Here is a 20,168-nt window from a genome sequence, read left to right as displayed (position 1 = left end):
CAAGTGCTTCTGCAGGGCAGGGAACCGCCGGCTGCCCAGACCCCCCTTCTGTAAACACAGAGAAAGGGGGCCTGGGGAATAGAAACCCAAATCCACTTGTAATCGTACAAGAGAATCGGGCGTAATTACTTGAGCAACCTAGATGAAGATTGATGAGGCTTTAAAGCGGCGTTTCGGATCGATCACCCTGCCCTTTGGAGCCTCCAGCCGGGCTTCCCCGGCTCGGATCGGTTCCTTTCCCACCGCCAAGGGAGGGAGAGAAGATGGAGGCGAGACTGGGAGAGCAGCAAGGCAAGCCCGGCGCATGTGATTCCGATCAGCTGACTGGGGTCAAGAGGCTACCTCGGTTTATTAGGAGATGGAAAACAATAAAATGAAAGAAAATAGAGTTTGTATCAATATTATCCCGTCCGCCACGCTGGGCTGCTGAAAGCTGTCACTGAAACTGTGCGTTTTAGCTTCCCCCCGTACGCACAGCAATCCCTGCCGTCCTCTTTATTTATTTTGCAGCGTAAATGACAAAATATTGAGCAATAAGGGCTCAAATTGGGTGTTACAGTAAAGTAAAGCATTAACAACATGACAGTTAGATGCGCCGATACAGGAGTAATTTGGGCTAAGTGAGTAATTTGAAGGGCTGCCTGCGAGAGCTGGTAGTGAAGTGTGCGGGCAGTGCTGGGGAGGGGGAGAGGGCGCATCCGAGGCGCTGGCCCCGGTGCGAGCCGCAGCCCCGGGCTCGGTTCGGCCGCCCCAGCGCCCGCACGGCGCTGCTGGAGGGGCGAGCGGCCGGGGAAGGCAGCGGGAGGCTCACGGCTCTCTGCCCTCTGAGCAGGGGTCCTCTTATTGCAAGGGACATTTTTTTTGCTGCGTGTAACAAGCAAACCCTGTGTAGTACCTCCTGAGGTGGTCAGTTTGCCAGTTTCTAAAAGCTGCATCAGTCAGGTGATGTACCCAGCTTCTCAATACTGGAGTTTTATTATTTATGTGTCAGATGCCTGTTTGTACACGTATGTGGTTCTGTGTGTTTATGTATGTATATACAAATTATCCCACAGGCTTTCGTGGTTAAATCTAGAAGAATATTTAATATATAATATTTTCTTCGAAGCAAGTGAGCTTCCTAAACGCGGCCGCTGTCAGCTTTAACAGAAGATGGCATTGATATTGAAGATAAGATGGTGAAAAAGTTATCTTCTTGTCTTTTGGATTAAAGAAGGGTTGTTTTGGATTTTGTTTTCCTGAGTGAAAAATCTAACAATTTATGTGGAGAAGGCTGCCTTTTACAATAGGATTTCCCCATCCCGTCTTTTCAATGCCCGTGAGAGCATCTCGTTAAGGAATATATTTGAGCGAAGTATTGTTGTAGTAATTTTAAAAGGATAAGCGGCAGCGAGTTGAAACAAAAATTATCGCGCCGTAAATGTATTTAACGATGCTAGCCTTTATGTGCATGGGGTATTGAAATAGGTGACCAAAAAAAGGGGAAAAAACCAAAAACCCAAGCAACTAAACAAAACCCTCTGGCATTTGGCGTTACTTGTCCGAGTTGAGGTCTGGATCCAGACTTAAAAATAATGCCCCCAGGGCTCGCAGGGTCAGTGTGGCGGGCAGGGGCTGCGGCTGCCCTGCGCTGCGCCCCCGGCCCGGCCCGGCCGCCGCGGGGACCCCGGGCTGCCAGATCGAAGCGGTGTGGAACGAGCCGCCGCTATCGCACATAAACAGTGATAGCGTTAACGAGGAGCAAAAGGGCATGAAAAGAGAGGGGACCTTCTAAGAGGCAGCTATTTTTCACCCTAACCCTCTGAATTTCGCTGCTGTGATTTATCTCGCAACCCCGGAGCTCAGAAACTCGCTTGTGCCCCGGCCGCGGAGTTCAAAGCGCTGGCCGCGGGCAGGAGGGGAATGAACACGGCGTTTACAAACTGGGTTTACGAGGGGACTCGCCGGGCGCTGGCTCGGTGGAGGGAAGGGCCACCGGGGATGGGCCGGCCGGGCGCCTCTAACCTGACGCCGCTGCCCTTGCCTTGCAGGCCCCGTGGTCCTCAGCACGCCGGCACAGCTCATCGCCCCCGTGGTGGTGGCCAAGGGGACGCTCTCCATCACCACCACAGAGATCTACTTCGAGGTGGATGAGGATGACACGGCCTTCAAGAAGATCGACCCCAAGGTGAGTGCGGCGTGCGGGCGGGCGGGCGACGCTGTCCCGGTCCCCGTCCCCAATCCCGGCACACGTGCACCGGGGCCGCCCCCTCATTCCAAACTCGGCTCCTGTCTGCCGCCTTTCGCTGTATTAAAAAAAAAAAAAAAAAAAAGTGCAATGTATTAATGATGTTAAATCCTCTATTACGGCAGCGTACGCGTTTTCCAGCAGCCTTTCTCGCGGTGCCTTTGTATGAACGTGGTCAGATTTAGTAGTTAAGCCAATTGGTCTGAAATCCCTGGAGGAAGCAGCAGTTCTAGCCCGCAGCTTTCCCGAGACACAGCGGAGGGTTTTACGCCTTCCGAGGTTCTCGGAGAATCCCGTTATTTCAAAAACGTTAGTTTCCACCTAAGAAAATACGGCGCATTTTATAAACACTTTGTAACTGCTGAAATGAAAGTTAATGTTTGTTTTCTGGGGGAGAAATGAAAATGGGGGAGGGGGGAATAGACATGTACCGAAGACTTGGTTCCTGGGAAAGCTCTGGTTTTTTTTTCTGAAGTCATTTACTACTACCAATTCCCCAGCGCCGCCCCACTTCCCCCTCCCTTCCGTGAAAACTTCCAGCCCAGCCGCAACAGAGCAGGGAGGGGTGCGTGACTTGAGCGGAAACCTTTGCGTGGCTTTCTCCCCGCGGGAACGGCGCGGGTGATGCCACGCGGGGGAGGAGGGGGCAGACAGAAGGGACGTGTCTAACAGGGCGCTCCTCTCGTCTGCATGTCTTTTTATTCTTATCGCTCTTGCTTTATTTCTTTACTATTGCTCTGGAAAATGTTGGAAGAGAGGAAATAGGAGAGGTATTTTTACAAAGACCTTGGGGTTTGGGGTTTTTTAATGCAGAAATATTATAAATAATTTCCAAGAAAACTCCTCGTCTGAATACGTTTGCAATGAATGATTTCTCTTTGGTGAAAAATTTGTCAGACTCGTAACTTTCTTCGCAGTGCTGGAGTAAAAAGTTTCTGTCAGAATCTCTGGGTATAACAGTTTCGCTAAAGTGCACCCGCTGGAAATAGTTGCTAGAGGGTGTCACACAGGAGATCGGCCTCTTTCAGCACTTGTTGATTGTTAGGATCCTAATCAAAATCCGCGTTGTTAATTTGCGTTTTGATTTAAAAGCCATTTTAAAGAAATGAACCCTGAGAGGGACCAGGCAGTGCGGTACAGACGGGCGGCTTTGGATTGCGTGCAGTTTTGTAAGCACGCACATGTTATTCCCTCTGAATGCCCTGGGAGCTGAGGGGCTTAATTTCTGGGAGTGGAGCTGGCAATCTTATCACATTCGTAACGGATTTGTAGGTCAGAAGTAATATTGTTGTTCACTTTATTGGTGCTGGCTCTCACCTATAAATTTTATTTTCTGCTTTATTAGTACCTGCACCAAATTGCTAGTTGTATCAGGATCACTGCTTGCTCAAAACACTGCTTCACATATACGTTGTGTTTCCTCAGCTTTGTTCAAAAGCCAGCAGAAACACAACAGCACTGTATAATAAACCCTTCAAAACAGACTCCTGATGGCTGAAAAAGTAACTGTATTAATAAGTACGCTGGCGTCTGACAGCTGCTGATGGTGATCTGGAACTAAATTCCAATATGCTTGTACAACCAATATTTCCCTACTCTACAAAACTATTCCAAATGCAAAGTCAGGACTCTGCCCTTAAGTTTTCTGCTTTGCAGGATTTCAGCAACTATCCACAGAAAGGAAAAATCCGCAAAACATAACTGCCTCTGTTTTTCAAGTGAAAAACTTGATCCGATATTGAAACGCTTACCCATATGCATTTTACTTCATTTATTAGCTTGTAATTAAATAAATCAGCAACAGAAATTAAAATCTAAATCACAAAAAGTAATTATCCAGTGTATTTCAAGTGCATTTTCAAATATATAATTCCAATATTCAAGCGTTATTATATAAGCAGAATCCAAATTTCTTTTGAATATATTTAAATAACATTTCAAGTATATTTATGGAATGTTAGAAATAGAACAAGCAATATATATGAAACGAAAAATGTAAACTTGTTAAGTTCAGACACTTCAAAAGACAATTAACAAAAGTACCATGATAAAATCTACCTTTTTAAATGGTATCTTCTTTTTAGCAGAAAAATGTCCTTGAAGTATCCAAAATGGCAATTTAACTTCTGTTCACCAAATCACAAAACACCAACATCCACAATTTCAAAGACAATGTGAGATCACAATATTTGATACAAATTAAAAGGTACATTAGGGTTTGTTCAGGTGGCATATCCAAATAGCTTTTACTCACAGAAGGTTTACATAAAAATACCGGGTTTTGTTATAATCCGTTGGTACCGTTTTTGGGCAGAATGGTCACAACCAAATTACGGCCAATTTTCCTTTCCAGGTAACACACTTTCATTATTTTTTCTTTCTTTTTTTTTTTTCTTTCTTTCTTTCTTTCTTTTTGTTTTTCCCCCACGGGGAACTGCAAAACTGTGACGAAGAGGAACGACGCTTGTTGTTCTCATTTGCTTTTCTTTGTGAAGAGCCTAAGCCATATTCCTTTTTAAAAGATAATATTTTTTTGCATTGTCAAGTGGGAATATATGACTTTTCAAACAGACATCTTAAACTTCATCGGGAAATTAGCAGATTTATCGGTCAGGCCGGTTTTATAGTTACCCTCTAAAGTTTCTCCAAACTTTTCGGGTTGGTAAGTATTTCCCTAGCCAGTCGCCACGTTTGTTTGGCCGCGTTTTCCAGGGCCGAGTGAGGTTTGCCCTGAAAGAGGTCTAAGTTGGGCAAGAAGTAGTGCGGGCACCTCCTGCACTGGAGGCACGAGATGAGCTGCAGTAAAATCCCGTTGAGCCGGTCCCCCAGGCACGACTCGTCCCAGTCCGATTCGCGGGGATGCTTTTCGCATTCGTAGGAAACCAGAGTCTTCATGTGATAATTATTCAGGGGCTGGCCCGGCAGCTCCAGGTGACGGTCCCGTAAGGTTTTGAGGATGGAGAGGCATTTCTTCCTGCAGCCGCCCATCTGCAGTCTGTTCTCAGCTTCCGCGAACTGCAGCACCCAGGCATCGCTCTCGGCCGAGCTCTGCTTGCCGGCCAGAGAGTGGCACTCCTTGGACAAGAGGTTGAAGCCTTCCGCCTTGACCTCCGCCACCCGGTTGGGTCCCGGCCAGGGGATGTGGGGAAGCGGCCAGTGCGCAGCACTCCGCGGCCAGATCCCCGTGCACTTGAACGCTGGAGTGATCTGCACGACGTACCGATCCCTGATCCTCAGCTTCACCTCGCTGGTGTCTGCCACCATCTTTACCACGTCTCTGTAACTGCACTTATCCACGGCTTGAGCCACCAGAGTCTGGAATCTGGACCGGATTTTGCGAGCGGAGAGGTAGCCAGACGCTGTGATGAACTCCACCCAGAGGGACATGCTCCTCTTGCGCCCGTCGCTTAACTTTAACACAGCGCAGCCCGGCAAGGAGCCGTCGTCCACGAAGTTGAAAACCCCCATTTGGTTCAGATACAGCACGACTTCAAACTCCGTGGGGGAGATGACTTCCAGCCCCTCGTAGCGATTGTCCATCTCGTTCAAGGAACTGATGAAGCGAGGCTCCTGCACCTCCACCTCCTTCAGCACGTCCGACACCACTTTGCAGACTTCTCGGATCGTTTTGGCGATTGCAGCTTTCCTGGCTTGGCATTTCTCATTGTAGTATTTATTCAAATGATACACCAGCTTGGCCTGGGCCGCGATCATGTTGGGGCAGAGATCCGGATTGTATACCGGAGTCTCGCAATAGGCTGTGGGATCCAATGCGGCTGCTATGGCTGGAGCCAACTTCAGAGGAGAAACAGGCTGCCGCACTCTGAAATGTAACAAATGTTTTTCAAAATGCGCCGGGGCTGCTGCTCCTCAGATGCTCTCTTCCTGCTTTTTTAGATCAGCCGTCTTGAAGTGTGTGTGGCGGGGGGGTGAAGGGAGGGGGAGCGGGCGGGGGACTGGAGGGGGCGATATTTTTCCTTCCCTTTTTTTTAAAGGGTCCGTGAGTGAGAGGAAAGCATCGAGAGCAGCACCTTTCCCAGCAGCAAGAAAAAACAAAAGTTGCACTGAGACACAGCGAGGGTTCCAGTAGTCAAAATAATAAAACCTCTTCGTATTTATTTATGTTTTCCCGTAATAATCACCGTGTGTATGCAGGGCGGTTAATCAGATGGTGGAAAAAAGTGCCGTGTGTGTATGTCAGAAGAAGCTGGCTGTTGGTTTGTATAAGAGCCCAGATGCACTCGTGTGGAAATTATAAAGGCAGGGCCAGGCAGGCGGGCGGCCAATCGCCACTGGGCTCGTCACTGCAGCCTCTTTCAGCTCGAACCCGGCTAATTAATCCCTCTCTAGGAGATAGATATGTATACACAGCCACACGCACACACACACGCACACGCAGGCACATATAGAAAGGTAGAAGGTTACCGGCTAGAAAGCCGCCCCGGTCCTCTGTACGCTCGGAAATCAAGAGAAATCGCTCCCCTTTTGGTGTAACTTGAAGGGTATTGACGTTTCGAGAGGACTTGGCAAAACTGTGCCGCTCCGTACTGAATCCCTGCGTGCCTCCTCATGGCCGGGACGTGAATGCAGGTGTATTAATGGGCATCCATCAACTAGGGAGCTACAGACCGGGCTCGCTCCGGCAGGAGCACAGGCGTAAATTCATTAACCCCCACTCGGCGTCACATAACGCTGTCCTTTTCCTCCCGACAGTTGTCTGTAACTGCAAGCGAGAAGTAGGTTTGGATTTTTTTTTCTCTCGTGAACCGGCCAGTGAACAAGGCAGCGGATTCACGGCAAATTTAGTGTTCTTTGGAATAAAATATTGCTCAGAAGTCCACGATTTGTATTGTTTTAAAGGATCTTCTGACGGGCTCTAATCGATTTTGAGGTTTAATGCATTTCGGCATTGTCTCTGCCTTGCTTTTTGTATTTGTACCTTATGAAGGGAGAATCAATCGCTAAACATATCTGTCAGGTCTTTTTCACGTTCCTTCCAAAAATCAAGTAGCAGATACAGACGGTAAATCTCCTTTGCCAATTCTTACCATCGTTTTTATATTCTGTATTGCTCTCCGATATGTTGTGAGGAGTGGATGTTCGGCTGCTTTTCGAGACGCACTATAAGTACCTATTAATTTCAAACCTGGAGGATTTATCGTACAGCGAGCTGTGCTAGCAAGCTGCGCTTAGTAAATGTGCACACGGGAGGCACGCTAGCGACTGCAAACATGCTGGCTTGCTTGTCTGACAGTTTGGGGGCTCGCCTGTGTGATGTGTAATTAGCAAATTTCGCCTTCTTTAAGTGTTTTAAGTGTTGGTACTTTAAGTGTTGGTAATCGGGACATTTATTTGCAAATAAGCTGGAGTGGTAAACTCTTCTGCTTCACAGCATTTACTGAGCTTCACTTCAAGAGAGCCCTAAATTTTTATATATATATATATATATATATGGGGAAAAAAAATAAGCCACCAAAGGTTTTGATCGCTTGGAATCTTTAAAGTAACTGACCCATTACCTTTTCCTAAAGTAACTGTCACGGGCATATCAGTCGCTCAAGAGAAGTCATACCACAAAGAACATTTCACGACATTTATTCAGCGTACGAATGCGACCAACTTCATTGCACATAGCGGAGAATTTGTGACTGTGCGCTTGGCTCCCTCGGTCTAGCGGTTATATGGGTGTTCCCGAAGCAGCTTACCTCTTCTCGGCCGCAGCCGGGAGAAGGGAGATCACTTTCTAGCTCTTGGGGCGGAGAGGAGGCAGTTTTCTCCCGGCCTTTCTCCCTCCTCCGCTCAGTTTCCCGGCCGGGACACGCGTGCCTCCCCCCGGCCGCGCTGGGGCCGGCGGCGGCAGCGGCACAGAGCGCCCGGTCCCGGTGCGTGCCGAGCCGCCGCCGAGGAGCTGCCGCCGTCCCTGCGCCGGGCCGGGGCTGCCGCCTCCCTCCCTCCCTCTCTCCTCCCCCGCAGGGCGGTGGCGTGCGCGGCCGCGGCGCTGGGGGCTCGGGGGCCGGCCGCTCCAGCCTTCCCGGAGCAGGCGCTTCCAGGAGTTCGGGCTGGCTCCGAGGGCACGGGCGGGCGCCTTCCCGCCGCTCCTACCGGCGGCTGCCCCTGGCTGCGCGGGCAACCTGCTCGGCAGCGGGGGCGAAGGTCGGCCCTCTTCCTTTTTCCCTCTTCCCCTTCCGCGGGGGCCGGCGCACGCAGAGCCGGCTCGGCCGCACCGGCGCCGGCGGCGGGCGGGGAGGGGGAGGCACCTCTCGGGCCCGGCACATCCCCCCCCGCTGCCCCAGGATGGGGCCCGGCACGGCCCAGCCCGCCCCTCGGGTCCGGGGACGATGCCGGTCGCGCTGTGTCCTCAGACCCGGGGCGGCCTTGGCCGCAGCAGGGCACGGCTGGGCTGTGCACGGGAAGGAAAAGCGCTCAAGTCGGGACCAACTCCGGCGGGCGGATCCTGGGGACCGACTGGTGCGGGGGAAGGCCCGCGGCGGCCCCAGTCCGGCCCCGGTTCCCGCCCCGGGCGGCGGCCGCTGTTCCCGGAGCCGTCCGGCTCGACACCGCCGGCGCTGCCGTGTCGGGGGCGGCTTCTTTGGGATGGAAATGTCAAAGAGCCCCTTTCTCACAGGGTCACAGACCAGCGCCGGGTAAAAGCGAAAGTTACAGCGGGCGCACAAAAGGTTGTCCCTTCCTCCCTTTCCGCGAAGGGAACAGCCCTTTCCTGCGGTGGGGGCACCCCTCAACTTCCCAGGGATGCAGGAGCCTCAGAGCTGCACGTTAGCGATGGGGATGTTCCCGGCCAGGTTTTGCTTATTTTTGCCCCCTGGGTTTTAGCTTGGCAATTCCAGTTGCCAAAGGCAAAAGTGGAAAGGTCGTACCTTTAAGCTGTCAGAAGTCATAACATTCATGACGTGGCAAAATTAATTTAAACAAAAATTGCGTCTTAGAAACTAAATCAGAGTTTTCAATGTGTAGTGCTAAGATTAAGCTATGATACCAAGTAATGCAAGGTTATACGTATTCATTGGATCATCTCATATCATGGCTATGAGAAATATTAGATTTAGGCTTGATTAGGTGATGTTTAACACTGAAGGTTGCTATTAACTCCACTCCATCATTTCGTTTCACACACCAAACATTTAATAGTTTAAAAATTTGTATATTTAGGCATCACAGACATCACTGAAATGTGACTGGTGAAGTGACCCAATCGTTTGCCATGACAAGAAGTCAGTTTGGTTTAGATGTCGAAAATTATTATCTATATGACTACATATGATATAAAAATATAGATATTTTTCAAAGCTCTGATCACTTAATTTTCCTCTGTAGTTATTAATGCATCCTTGGTAAACTACAAAAGGAGAACCTCTTCAGCAATGAATTTTGTTTCTACTGGGTTTATTAAGTTGTTTTGGAAAATCGGGATTAAAGTCACCTCATTAAAATGATGATTGATCATTTGTCATGATAATGGTGCCATGTGATATTGGTGACTTTTACCAAACTGCTGTTTTCCAGATATTTCCCCTAATTAGGGTGTACTATAACAATATTTCTTGAACTCTGCTTGTTATATCAAATCTTTCAAACTACATTGGCTATAGTGCTCATGTTAGCCAAAAAACCAAATGTTGTTGAAAATCTGTATTTGCCCACATCCCCAAATTGCAATTTAGGGGGAAAAAAAAGGAAAAAAGTTGCCATGCATATAAATTTAACCAATAATTTCTTTTTCGTATGGTGAAAACTGTGAGTTAAAATGCACTTGCAGATGCATATCTACACAAAGAGCTTGCATGGATATCACTTTATATTTCTTATTATATAGTGATAGTTCTTCCACACACAACTGCTCATGAATTTTAAAGTTTTATTTTTTAATATCTGCCAATTGCACTAGAGAGGTAGGAAGAAACAGAATGAAGCTGAGTTGATTAAATTATTTATCCCTACTGCTGAAGTAAGTTTGAAGGCTCATTGAATGTATCTGATTTCTTGGCTCCTCTTTCTCCCCTTCCCCCCTCAATTCTTCCTGGTTATTTCATCCATATCATCCTGCCAGCAACAATAAATTCACTTTTTTTTTTCAAGTAAGAAAACTAAAGACAGATATTTGTGCTGGGTTTGCTATATGTGTCACATTTTAAAAAAAAGGCAGCATCTTTTTTGTGAGTGTGATAGAAGTTGACGGTACCTTCAATTTTCTGTATTCTTATTTTGTAGTTTACTTTTTGCCTCTGCTTTCAAATTCAGCAACAAATGAAAAGTTCAGATGTAAGTTACTATAATGTTTGCAACATTTCAATTTTAATAAATTTATACACTTCATTACTAAGACCTGTGGGTATCAAGTTCTGCATATTTTGGTACATAAGCATTTTTCCTCTGTTGTGAACAGTTCTCTGCAAATTTTTTAAATTTTTTTTTTTAGAAATTATGACATAGTTCCTTTTGCAGTACACAATTGGCATTCATTAGTGTTAAACTTAATGGGTATGTATTTGCTTTCTATTAAAAATTTAAGAAATACATGAAGAGAATTTGCATTAGTGTTGGACTTGGTCATCCTAGGTCATACAGATGAACTGTTAATGCCTTAAATTCCTCTAATCTGCAATCCGTTAAGGGAAAAAACAGTAATTGATTTGCTTTCTCTAAAATGTTGTGTCTCAAAAGTAAACATGGAGCTTGCACAACTGTGATTTTGGCTAGAACTGAAGAAACATGTAAGCAGGAAAAAAAATGCATTGAATTATTCATTTGGTTCACTTATCCGTCAGCTTCTCCAAATCCAGACGTTCCTTATAGTACAGCATTTTATTTAAGTAGTCCAACATTTGGTTTGTTTTGGGTTTTTTTAAAAGATCTCTAGCTTGGAGAATGTTCTTTTTTTGCTGAACTGCTAAAGGAGTGCGGAATCAGTGGGGATTAGCACCTTTTAATCTGCTGCATCTGTAGTGGGCCATCTAGCACTGCAGAACTCTCATTTACTTCCTATTGCTGTATATGATTAAGTGGCTGAAAATATTGAACGTTGCCCTTGAAGATAAAGCTGTATGTGTTGGATGAGCAGCTTCTGAAGACTTCATGTCTAAACTAATCTTTCCCCTCAGTAACTTTAGCCCTGGAATACGAGAGAGGTCTAGAGTGTTAGAAAATGTAAGTTGAAATTGAAGTATGGGAGTATTTGAAATACATCATTAAATAAATTATGGCATCACACAATATGCTATGCCTTAGGAGTAACTCAGCATCTTATTAACCCAGTCAAAATGAGAAGATGGTATGTTGTGAACATACTTAGTTTTGTGGCTGCTGTTTTTCTGTAAGCTGGTTTCATACTGAGCTATCAAACTAAACTACATCGTCCTGTCAGTAGCTGCTGAAGAGACTGAAATTAGCAGAAGACATTGCTTAACACATTTGAACATTGGCCAATAGGAAGTTATAAGTAAGCACCATTTTTTTGTATACATTTGATCATATTATGTATTTATTGCTAATTTTCATGCTGCCAACACTTTGGGCATCTTATGTCCCTCCAACTCAAAATGAAATTTGCCCTCTCTCTTTGCAATTACGCAAGTATGGTAAATTACCTGTGTAACTCATTTCATCTTGATTTAGCTATGGAAGGACATACCTAACATATTTCAGACTGCTAGTTTTAATGTAGTGTATAGCTCTCCAGTATTTTCTTTCCAAATAACAGTGAAGGGAGGAGTTGAGTGAGTTGGTTGTAAGTGATTAATATGTTTCGTTGAACCTTATGAAGTCCCTGATCCTGCAAATGACTGCCCATGCACTTCTCTGTGAGCCTAAAAGCACCAGTGACATCATGGGCAGGACCAGAGCCAAAACACTTGGAGGTTAACATTTGAGGAGGATGAGATACAGTGAGCCTCTAAAATATCTAATGTATCAAATACATGTATTGGTGAGGAAATATATTTTTGGCTCAAATATATACACTTCTGTCAAGCAGCACTTCCCTATTAATTTCTTTGTGCTTTAGCCATAGTGTTAAAATATCTTCTTGAGAAAGGACATTGCTGTTTTGTCCATATTTTAACAACATGCTCTCACAAAAATGTCCCCCCCCACCCCCCACCAATACACTCTAAAACCCTTCTGAGGTGGGTGAGGTTATTCAGAGAAACAGATGAAAGATTATGCTTTCAGAATCTGTTTCTTCATCTATTTTCACATATTCAGGACTATTTCTAAACTCCCTAAAGCTATAGAGTATTTTAGCAGTCTTAAATAAAAGCAACCCATTCACTAAGAATACTTATTGTTCCTAAAAATATTCTAATTATAACTGTAATAGAAACATGTCAACCAACTTATTATTTAAGGAAGAAGAGGTGAGATCTTAGGAAAAAGATGATACTTAGATCTTTTGGCCTTTAAAATATTTTCCCACCATCACTCTGAACTTTTATTTTTTTTTACTGGTGGAACATTGTCATTGTAGAACACAATATTTTATCTAGGGGAAATTTGGGCCTCCTATTAAGGGCAGCAAATCACTCCAGTTGTCTTCTTACTTGAATTTGAAAATTTAACCTACATCACCTATTGTCCTTCCTACTTTTCCCTGCCAGCTTTTAGGCCAGCTCTAGCACAGAATATAAAGAAGTAGATCCTTTGTGGCATAGTGCTGATGTCCCTGAAATGAGAAAGGCTATAGATATAACATGTAGTCTTGTAGTTTCATAAATATCCAATCAAACTGTTGAAAGAGAAATATTAGCTTGTGGAAATATCTGTTTATCTGAAAGGAATATTACTATAAATTTTTCTTGATAGTTGAAATAGATTTTGCCTTTTAGAAAGTTATCATTTATAATATTAGTGCCATTGAAAAGAAGTTAAAAATTTACAGTGTAGCTGTTAGGGTAGTGACAGTGGAGTCTCTTAAGACTCCTTAGTTTTAGATGAAGCAAAGGAGATACCTTTATGACTTCACGTTTATGAATCTTATTTATTTACTGGTTTCGTTGATACAAAATAATTATTTTGTAAAATTAAGGGAAACTTTCAGGGGAAAAATTGTGGGGTTTTACTTTTTTTTTAAGATCAATACAGTTTTTAATGGGGTTATGCAGTGTGTACAGGCCTACTAAGGGAGAAGTTACTGTGATCAACATGGTTCTATCTTATTTTCAGTAAATATTTTACCAATTCTATTTCTTGTTTTCCTCTGCAAATTATTTCCAGGAATAAACTGTGTTCAATTTTCACTTATTTTTTTTAAATAACTTTATCAAAAGGAACAGTTAATAACTGCAGAATTCTTACTAGCCCTCTGAAGAACAGACGAGTATATAGCATATGCTAGGCTGTGCCGTAATGCTTGCCATTGTCACCTACACTTCAAGACATTGCTTCTTTAAAGAGGTAAAAAATGACAGCAGGTATGTTGGACAACAGTTTTCTCATTATATTCTGTGAATACATTCATTATGTATTATTAGTCCTTAATTGTAAAGATGAAATAATATAACCATTTATCTTTGCAAGCCCATTATTTATAATTGTGCATTAGAAAACTGCAAGCATCTACATGAATATTTTCTTCTGTATGTATATTCAGATTTTTGACATAGAGGATGAAAAGAAACTTTTTAGGCTAAATCTGTGGCTAACCTAATCCACCCTTTGTAGGCAAACTGTATCTCAACATGGTCAAAAAAAGTCCTCTCTATCCCCACCCCCCCAAAATTCAGTTCTTCATTTGTTTTGTTCACCACGCTGCATTAACACAGTTTTCCCTTGTGTGCATCTGCCAGTGTACAATTTAGCCACGGGCATCTGTAGACCTTGTGGTGATCAGTATTGCAGGCAAAAGCCATATGTGTTTAAATAAAAAAAAATTCTCTTTATTTCATTTGCTGTTTTAACTGGATGGATAACTTCTGTGCCTCAAGACAGAGGAAGAGAAAATACAGAAATAATTAATTGCTTCTATTCTTGAGGCAGTTTCATTTTCCCTCTCCAATATGGAATGCTTGTCAGCTTCCCTGATAAATGACTGCATGTATTTGCATAGATTTTACATTAACACAAAAATTAGTTTTATTTGTGAAAAACTATTTTACATAATAATGCAACATCTAGCATTATAGATTGTGTTTCCAAACTTGAGAGACTGTGGAGAAATGAGGGTTTTTTCATCTTTGCTTTTTAAATTTTACTTCGTTTGTGTTAGTTGGTTGTTTTGCTAGGGTTTGTTTGTTTGTTGTTTCATGTCAAGGTATATTAATTTTTAGTTTTGTATTTTGTTTTTGTAAAAACAACCAAGTCAGGATCTCTTAATGTTTATAAACCATTTATTCAACCTTTCATAGACTGAATTATTGATCGTGGTATGAAAACAACTTTTTTCATAGGCTTCTAACCCATTTCATTTATTAAATACACACTTAAATACGAATACATTTGCAAAATTTTGTGGAATTGTTTTGAAAAAAAATTAATCAAATTTAGTTATAAAATACACGATGAGAATATACTTTGTTTCTAAACCTGCTATTAAAATAGTGCTCCATCAGGTATTCTTTCAGAGCATTAATATACTGCATTAGCTTGTATGCCAGTGTAGGACTATTTTTTCCCCTATATCTAATAACCTGTCTGTTTTAAGCAATTAGGCACTCCTAGCTTGGAGTGACAGTACTATACCTGTAGTTAAAAACTGTGTTTTATTCACTATTTGTCATGTCCATGAATAAAATCTACAAATCAATCAGTCTGAAATATCTCTTAAGGAAAATATACTGCCCTAATTTTAAGCCAATTATAGTTATTTTCAAGTGACATGAATTGGATATTTGCTCACAGAATAAACCTGGTGTCTTGCTGTCTAAAGGCAACTGCTAATTGTATATCAGCCAGTTCTCCATGATGAAAAAAATACAGATGCATTCACTGCTGTTATTTCATGCTCTATAATAATAAGAAAATATTGCTCCTTATGAAACATGCTGTACTTGATGGCAACTTAAGGCAAAAGGGTGCCTTTGCCACTTCTTAAATCTGGGACACCCTAGGTGCCAGCTGTCACTGCTCAGCTAATGATGACAAATGCCCCTCTCTATGCAGATTGCAGAGCTTGCAGGCTGCTATGAAAGGCAGTCAGATTACCTTTCTTCAGATAGTAACTTAACCTTTTAAACTCAAGTGTCAGAATGAAATTATTAGCTGGGATAGTTTCAATATCTGTTTGTTTAAAAAGGGAAAAAAATATAAGAAGGCAGTGACTTCAAATAATACCATAGCACTCATATTCACAAATCGTTTTTGCTTCTCTGATCTTTTAAAAATAGAAATTGCTGCCACTGTGCCTGTGTGCATTCTATGGAGTTTGCTGGTGTTGAATGCATGAATGCTGAAGCTGACCTCTTGGCTGCACTACATAGAAATGGGGCCAAGTGGGACAAATTCTGCCCTTGCTTACATCCACACAGTGTTACTGATGCACAGATCTGACAGATCACAGGTTAATGGATGCTATTTGTAATAGACCTTAATTGATCTTAGGTATTGTGGATATACTCAGCTCTCTCTGTGGCAGTTCATGTTACCACTCTAAGTCTGTGAACTTTAGCTAGAATCCACTCTGTAAAAATAACTGGGTATCTATTTTGTGGGTAGGAGCGGTTTCACAGAACTCAGGGTCGCATGGTTAATATTGCTAATTTAAATATACTCTACAGTCAGAGGTTTGGAGTTGCTTCCTGGGTTGTCTTGAAAGTAGCTAACAGATGTGGAGATGTTACATAGTTCTTTACAGCAAGTCAGAAATGTAACACAGTGCGAGTGCTGAATATGCCACCCAAAGGTGTAGGGTACTTTTTGAATGTGTGCACGTACATCTGTCCGTGTTTTTCTGTGAGTCTATTTCCACGTGTTTATACACTTGAATATAAAAGTGAATAGGCATAGACACAGTCATGTCAGTATGTGTACACATGCACTATCCTACACATGTAACATCCAAACAATATGTATTTCCACGTTTATATTGAAATGCTGACATATATGAGCATGTTTAACTAGAATATTATATTTGCCATTAAATCCCTCTGTGCAGTGAATTGCATATGAATATCAGTTTCCCTTTGGGCTAGAGCCTATTTTTACTGCAGTAAACAAGTACTTACGCCAGTATTTTCAGGAACACATCTCCACAGCAGTGGGCAATAATAGAAAACTACAGAAAAGATGTGGAAAGATCTTTAATGAGATGACTAGGAACATTATGCTATATAGATGGAAAGGAATGTCCCAGACAAAAAAACTTACTATGATTTGCAGAAAGTATGGGATGAAGAAAAAAGTGTACAAATTTACAGAGAAAGTGGAGATCAATGTTGCAATAATTGCAATGTGTTTGATTCGGTGGTAGTCATTAAAGGAAAGGTAATCTGATTAATGAACATAATATTAATTAATATTATTTTCTCCAGAAAATAATGGATTTGATTGTTGATATGGGTGGTCTCAAAGACCTTCAGTCAACACTTACCTCTTTTGGTAATATGATGTGTGAAAGGGAGATGGTGGTTAATATTATATTAGAAATATTTTATCTTGAAGTTTGGAGACAAGTGTTTGTTTTTGTCTAAGTATGTTAAATTTAACATCCTGTCTTGTTTTGTTGCACTGTGTTTCTTTTCTGTAAGTCATTATGTTCAAAGTATTTAAAACTATATGTTTTATTATTTTTAGCAAGTGTAGCACAATCTGGGAAATGAAAAAGACAAAGATCTAGTGATTCATCCCCAGCTTTCTCAGCTTGTTGGTTGAATAGGCATCAAATGAAGTCCAATGCCTATACAAAAGAAATGTTCCTTGTTTGGATTTGCCCCATCTGTGTCATCTGGTGGCTTATGCAATAGGAGGTGTTATCACATGAATCCAAATGCACAAGCCAGTTGTTTTATGGACTCTTTCTGTGCTTGGAGGAGTTTATAAGTTGCCCACTCTATTGTGTGTCACTCCCAGATGACACGTGTGCATTCTGCTGAGCATATTTTGGGGGTAATTATAACTAATGAAGCCTGGTACACAGCTTGTTCACAGAGTGATTTATTCTGCTCCTGTCTGATTCCTGAGAGTTCTGTAAAATGGTTATATTGTGCCCTCCACTTTGGACATGTATGGGAGCATGTGGTATTGACTCCATCAGAGAAAATTTGCTATTCAGTGTACCCCAGACTAATTACAAAGATATTGGCTGGCTACATCTGCTAAAAATATAGAGTCAGATTGAAATTATAAATTGAATCTGTAATTTTAGGGACATTGGCTTTTTTTATGGCTCCTGTTTAGTCATTTACACTTTCCAGACTTGCAGTAACCCACTTAGATGTATTGCTGTTAAATGGCTTGGAGTTTCTCTAAACCCCATAAGTTAAGGTTGGGTTCTCTTCATACCTTTTAGCAAATCAGATTTTATTATGCAATCTAAGTTTTGATAGGTGGGGATATTTTGTGGAAAGATGGATTTAAAAGTTGGAAGAAAATACCTTGTAGCTTTGCAGGTTTCATAAAGCAACAACAACAAAAAATCCATTACTGAAGCCTGGGTGTCAACCTTTATTTAACCTTAGATCTATCATTCTCCCCCTAATTTATCTTGACTTACCAGTCTCTCAGGGAAGTAAATCCACTGATATTAGTGGGACTCATCTACTGTACAAGAAATATTCATACTTTTTTTTTTTGCCAGGATGATTCTAAAAATCTTTTTTCCAAGATGCTAACATGCCTCTGAAATCACAGAGGAATGGTGTGCACAGAAGCTTCAAAGTTTGTCACTTCATCTACCTGATTCACAGCTATCTAAGGAGACTGGATGTTTTTATAAGTATCTTGGTATCAATGTTCAGTAATAATAGTCTTTAGTTATATTTGTCTTCAGTTATATCAGTTTCTTCCATTTTCACCCCCAACTTTGTATCTAGATTTGAAAGACTTTTGCATTTCTTTTTCAGTACTTCAACAAAATTTTCTTTCTTTCTTTCAAAAAGGGGAGATGTTAAAAGTTGAAATACTGCTTGTAGGAATGGGAGAAGTGATAAATACTTATTTTGGTATACATTTAATGAAAAGCATTTTGTTAGGTGGGAAACCAACTGACTAGAAAATACAGTTCACATCCTTCTTACTGGCTGCATGAGTAGAAAAAATAGTGTTATCGAGAATGAATTGTTTTAATCTGTTTTGTGAAAACAACCTGAGGTGCCTCAAGACAACATTAGCAGCACTGGGGGTGAGAAGTTCTCTAGTTCTGAGGAGCGAATAGTGTAAGATAACCCACCTTAGCTATCATGTTAGGCAAGAGGGTGTGGTCACTGGCAGATCTGAGGTTTACCTGTGCTGTAAGTTTATAGTATTGGTAGCAGTTTTCAAAATCAGTAGGATTTTGAATCACTGGAAAAGGAAGCAAAACAGAGTTTCCATCTAATTTTAATCTTGATAACCATGAAGGTAAAACTGCTAGAAGGTCTGATGATAGTTTCTTTTTTTTTTTTTTCTAAATTTGTGTGGATTGCAGTATGTACCCAAGATAATAACCATCAGAAGGTAAAAGTGCTGTTTGTATATGATGAATGTGACTACCTGTATATAACATATGTGTTGAAATACACAATTTAGAAACTGGCTGGTTTGCTGAGAACAAAGGTATCATAAAGTAGCAGTTATGTTCCACTTGTTTTAAGTATGCACAATTTGGTTTTGGTCTTTATGCTTTGTTCTGAACTTCCTCCATATACAAATATTCTGAGAACAATTGTTGCATGCTGATTTTTTTTTTTTTTTTGTAGTGGTATAAAATCTGACCTGGATTTGGCTTCTTTGATGATACAATCATGATAGATTTTGATTTTTGGGATGAAGCACATAAAATCTGGTTACCATGCCAGATATTACAAGAGACCTGCTAAATTGTCATCATATACTTAGAATTAAAATCCTTAGATAGGATACATATCGCAGATGAAAACAAGGATTTTGTGTGTTTTGTAAGGCTTTTTAAGGTTTTTTGTGTATTTTTTGTTAAAGGACTGTGACAAAGTAAAATTACTGGTATATTAGAAAAACCATGCCTAAAAATGATAAATTGTTTTCCTTAGAGAAATATTGTCACAAATTTAAAGACTAGTTAACTGCAATTATGGGCTTGTGCTATTCAAATATTACAGTTGTCAAGTGTGGTGTTGCTGCTGAGTAATCTTCTCATGTTAAGTCAGAGTACACCTCTTCTATATAATTTTAAACATTTAATAAAATATTTAAGACTTGTGGTTAAAATCAAGCACTAGCTAAAACTATGACACTAATTACATCAGATGTAGTTGGGTCAGTGAAGCTTACATGTCAGTCACTCTTTTGCACTGACCAAACTTTCAATGCAGAAACTCATGTCCCAGTTGGTCTCTGGAAGAGTTTGTTTCAGAGCAGAGTGTGGCCTTCCAAAAACTGGGAATTGCAGCTGTAGTTTCATTCTCTGTACTATTTTGCTTTCTTCTGTAGGCAGCATTCATTTTATTTCCATTTTTCTGCTACTTTACATGAATTTTGTGACAGAAATTACTATTTAAGTCACCTTGATTCTAGAAACTTCTTCATGCTATGCCATACTGTGGCTAGTGAATATGATGTGCTTATCGGGTATGGGTAGATGAAAATAGTTTTTCATATGAGTATTTAGGAAACAGCAGTAAAGTAGTACTCATTTGTACCTGCAGTGATAACTGGCAAAAATTAGAAACAAGAAGCTGAGGTGCTTTTTTGGGCTTTAAATTTTTAATCCCACCAGTGTTAGCAGCAGACTTTTTCCTGGCAAACCATTACCTTCACTTTCCCTGGCAGTCTCCCAGATTTGTGGGGTCTGGCTGCCTAGTTGGACTGTCTGTTTTCTAGA

At 41.8% G+C, this 20,168-nt stretch overlaps 2 protein-coding genes across 14 annotated transcripts in view; one reads left to right on the top strand and one right to left on the bottom strand.

Annotated features, from left to right (window-relative positions):
* The window catches only part of NBEA (neurobeachin), a 453,637-nt gene that overhangs the window by 304,577 nt on the left and 128,892 nt on the right, over positions 1 to 20,168 (top strand). For all 13 annotated transcript variants that reach the window (XM_030944908.1, XM_030944837.1, XM_030944889.1 and 10 more), the window contains one exon: positions 2,031 to 2,167. In XM_030944908.1, the coding sequence (XP_030800768.1) occupies positions 2,031 to 2,167 (137 nt within the window). The remainder of the gene's footprint in view (positions 1 to 2,030; positions 2,168 to 20,168) is intronic.
* On the bottom strand, positions 3,984 to 6,559 carry MAB21L1 (mab-21 like 1). Its single transcript, XM_030944922.1, has one exon. The coding sequence runs from the start codon at positions 5,939 to 5,941 to the stop codon at positions 4,862 to 4,864; it is 1,080 nt and encodes a 359-aa protein (XP_030800782.1). The 5' UTR covers positions 5,942 to 6,559; the 3' UTR covers positions 3,984 to 4,861.

Source organism: Camarhynchus parvulus, chromosome 1, assembly GCF_901933205.1.
Source record: "Camarhynchus parvulus chromosome 1, STF_HiC, whole genome shotgun sequence".
NCBI lineage: Eukaryota > Metazoa > Chordata > Aves > Passeriformes > Thraupidae > Camarhynchus > Camarhynchus parvulus.
Note: the sequence above shows the minus strand (reverse complement) of the source record. Positions and strands in the feature narration are given on the sequence as shown.

What these genes read in the sequence shown, in the direction of transcription:
- MAB21L1 (XM_030944922.1), bottom strand. Translation starts at nt 5,941, where the DNA reads ATGATCGCGGCCCAGGCCAAGCTGGTGTATCATTTGAATAAATACTAC.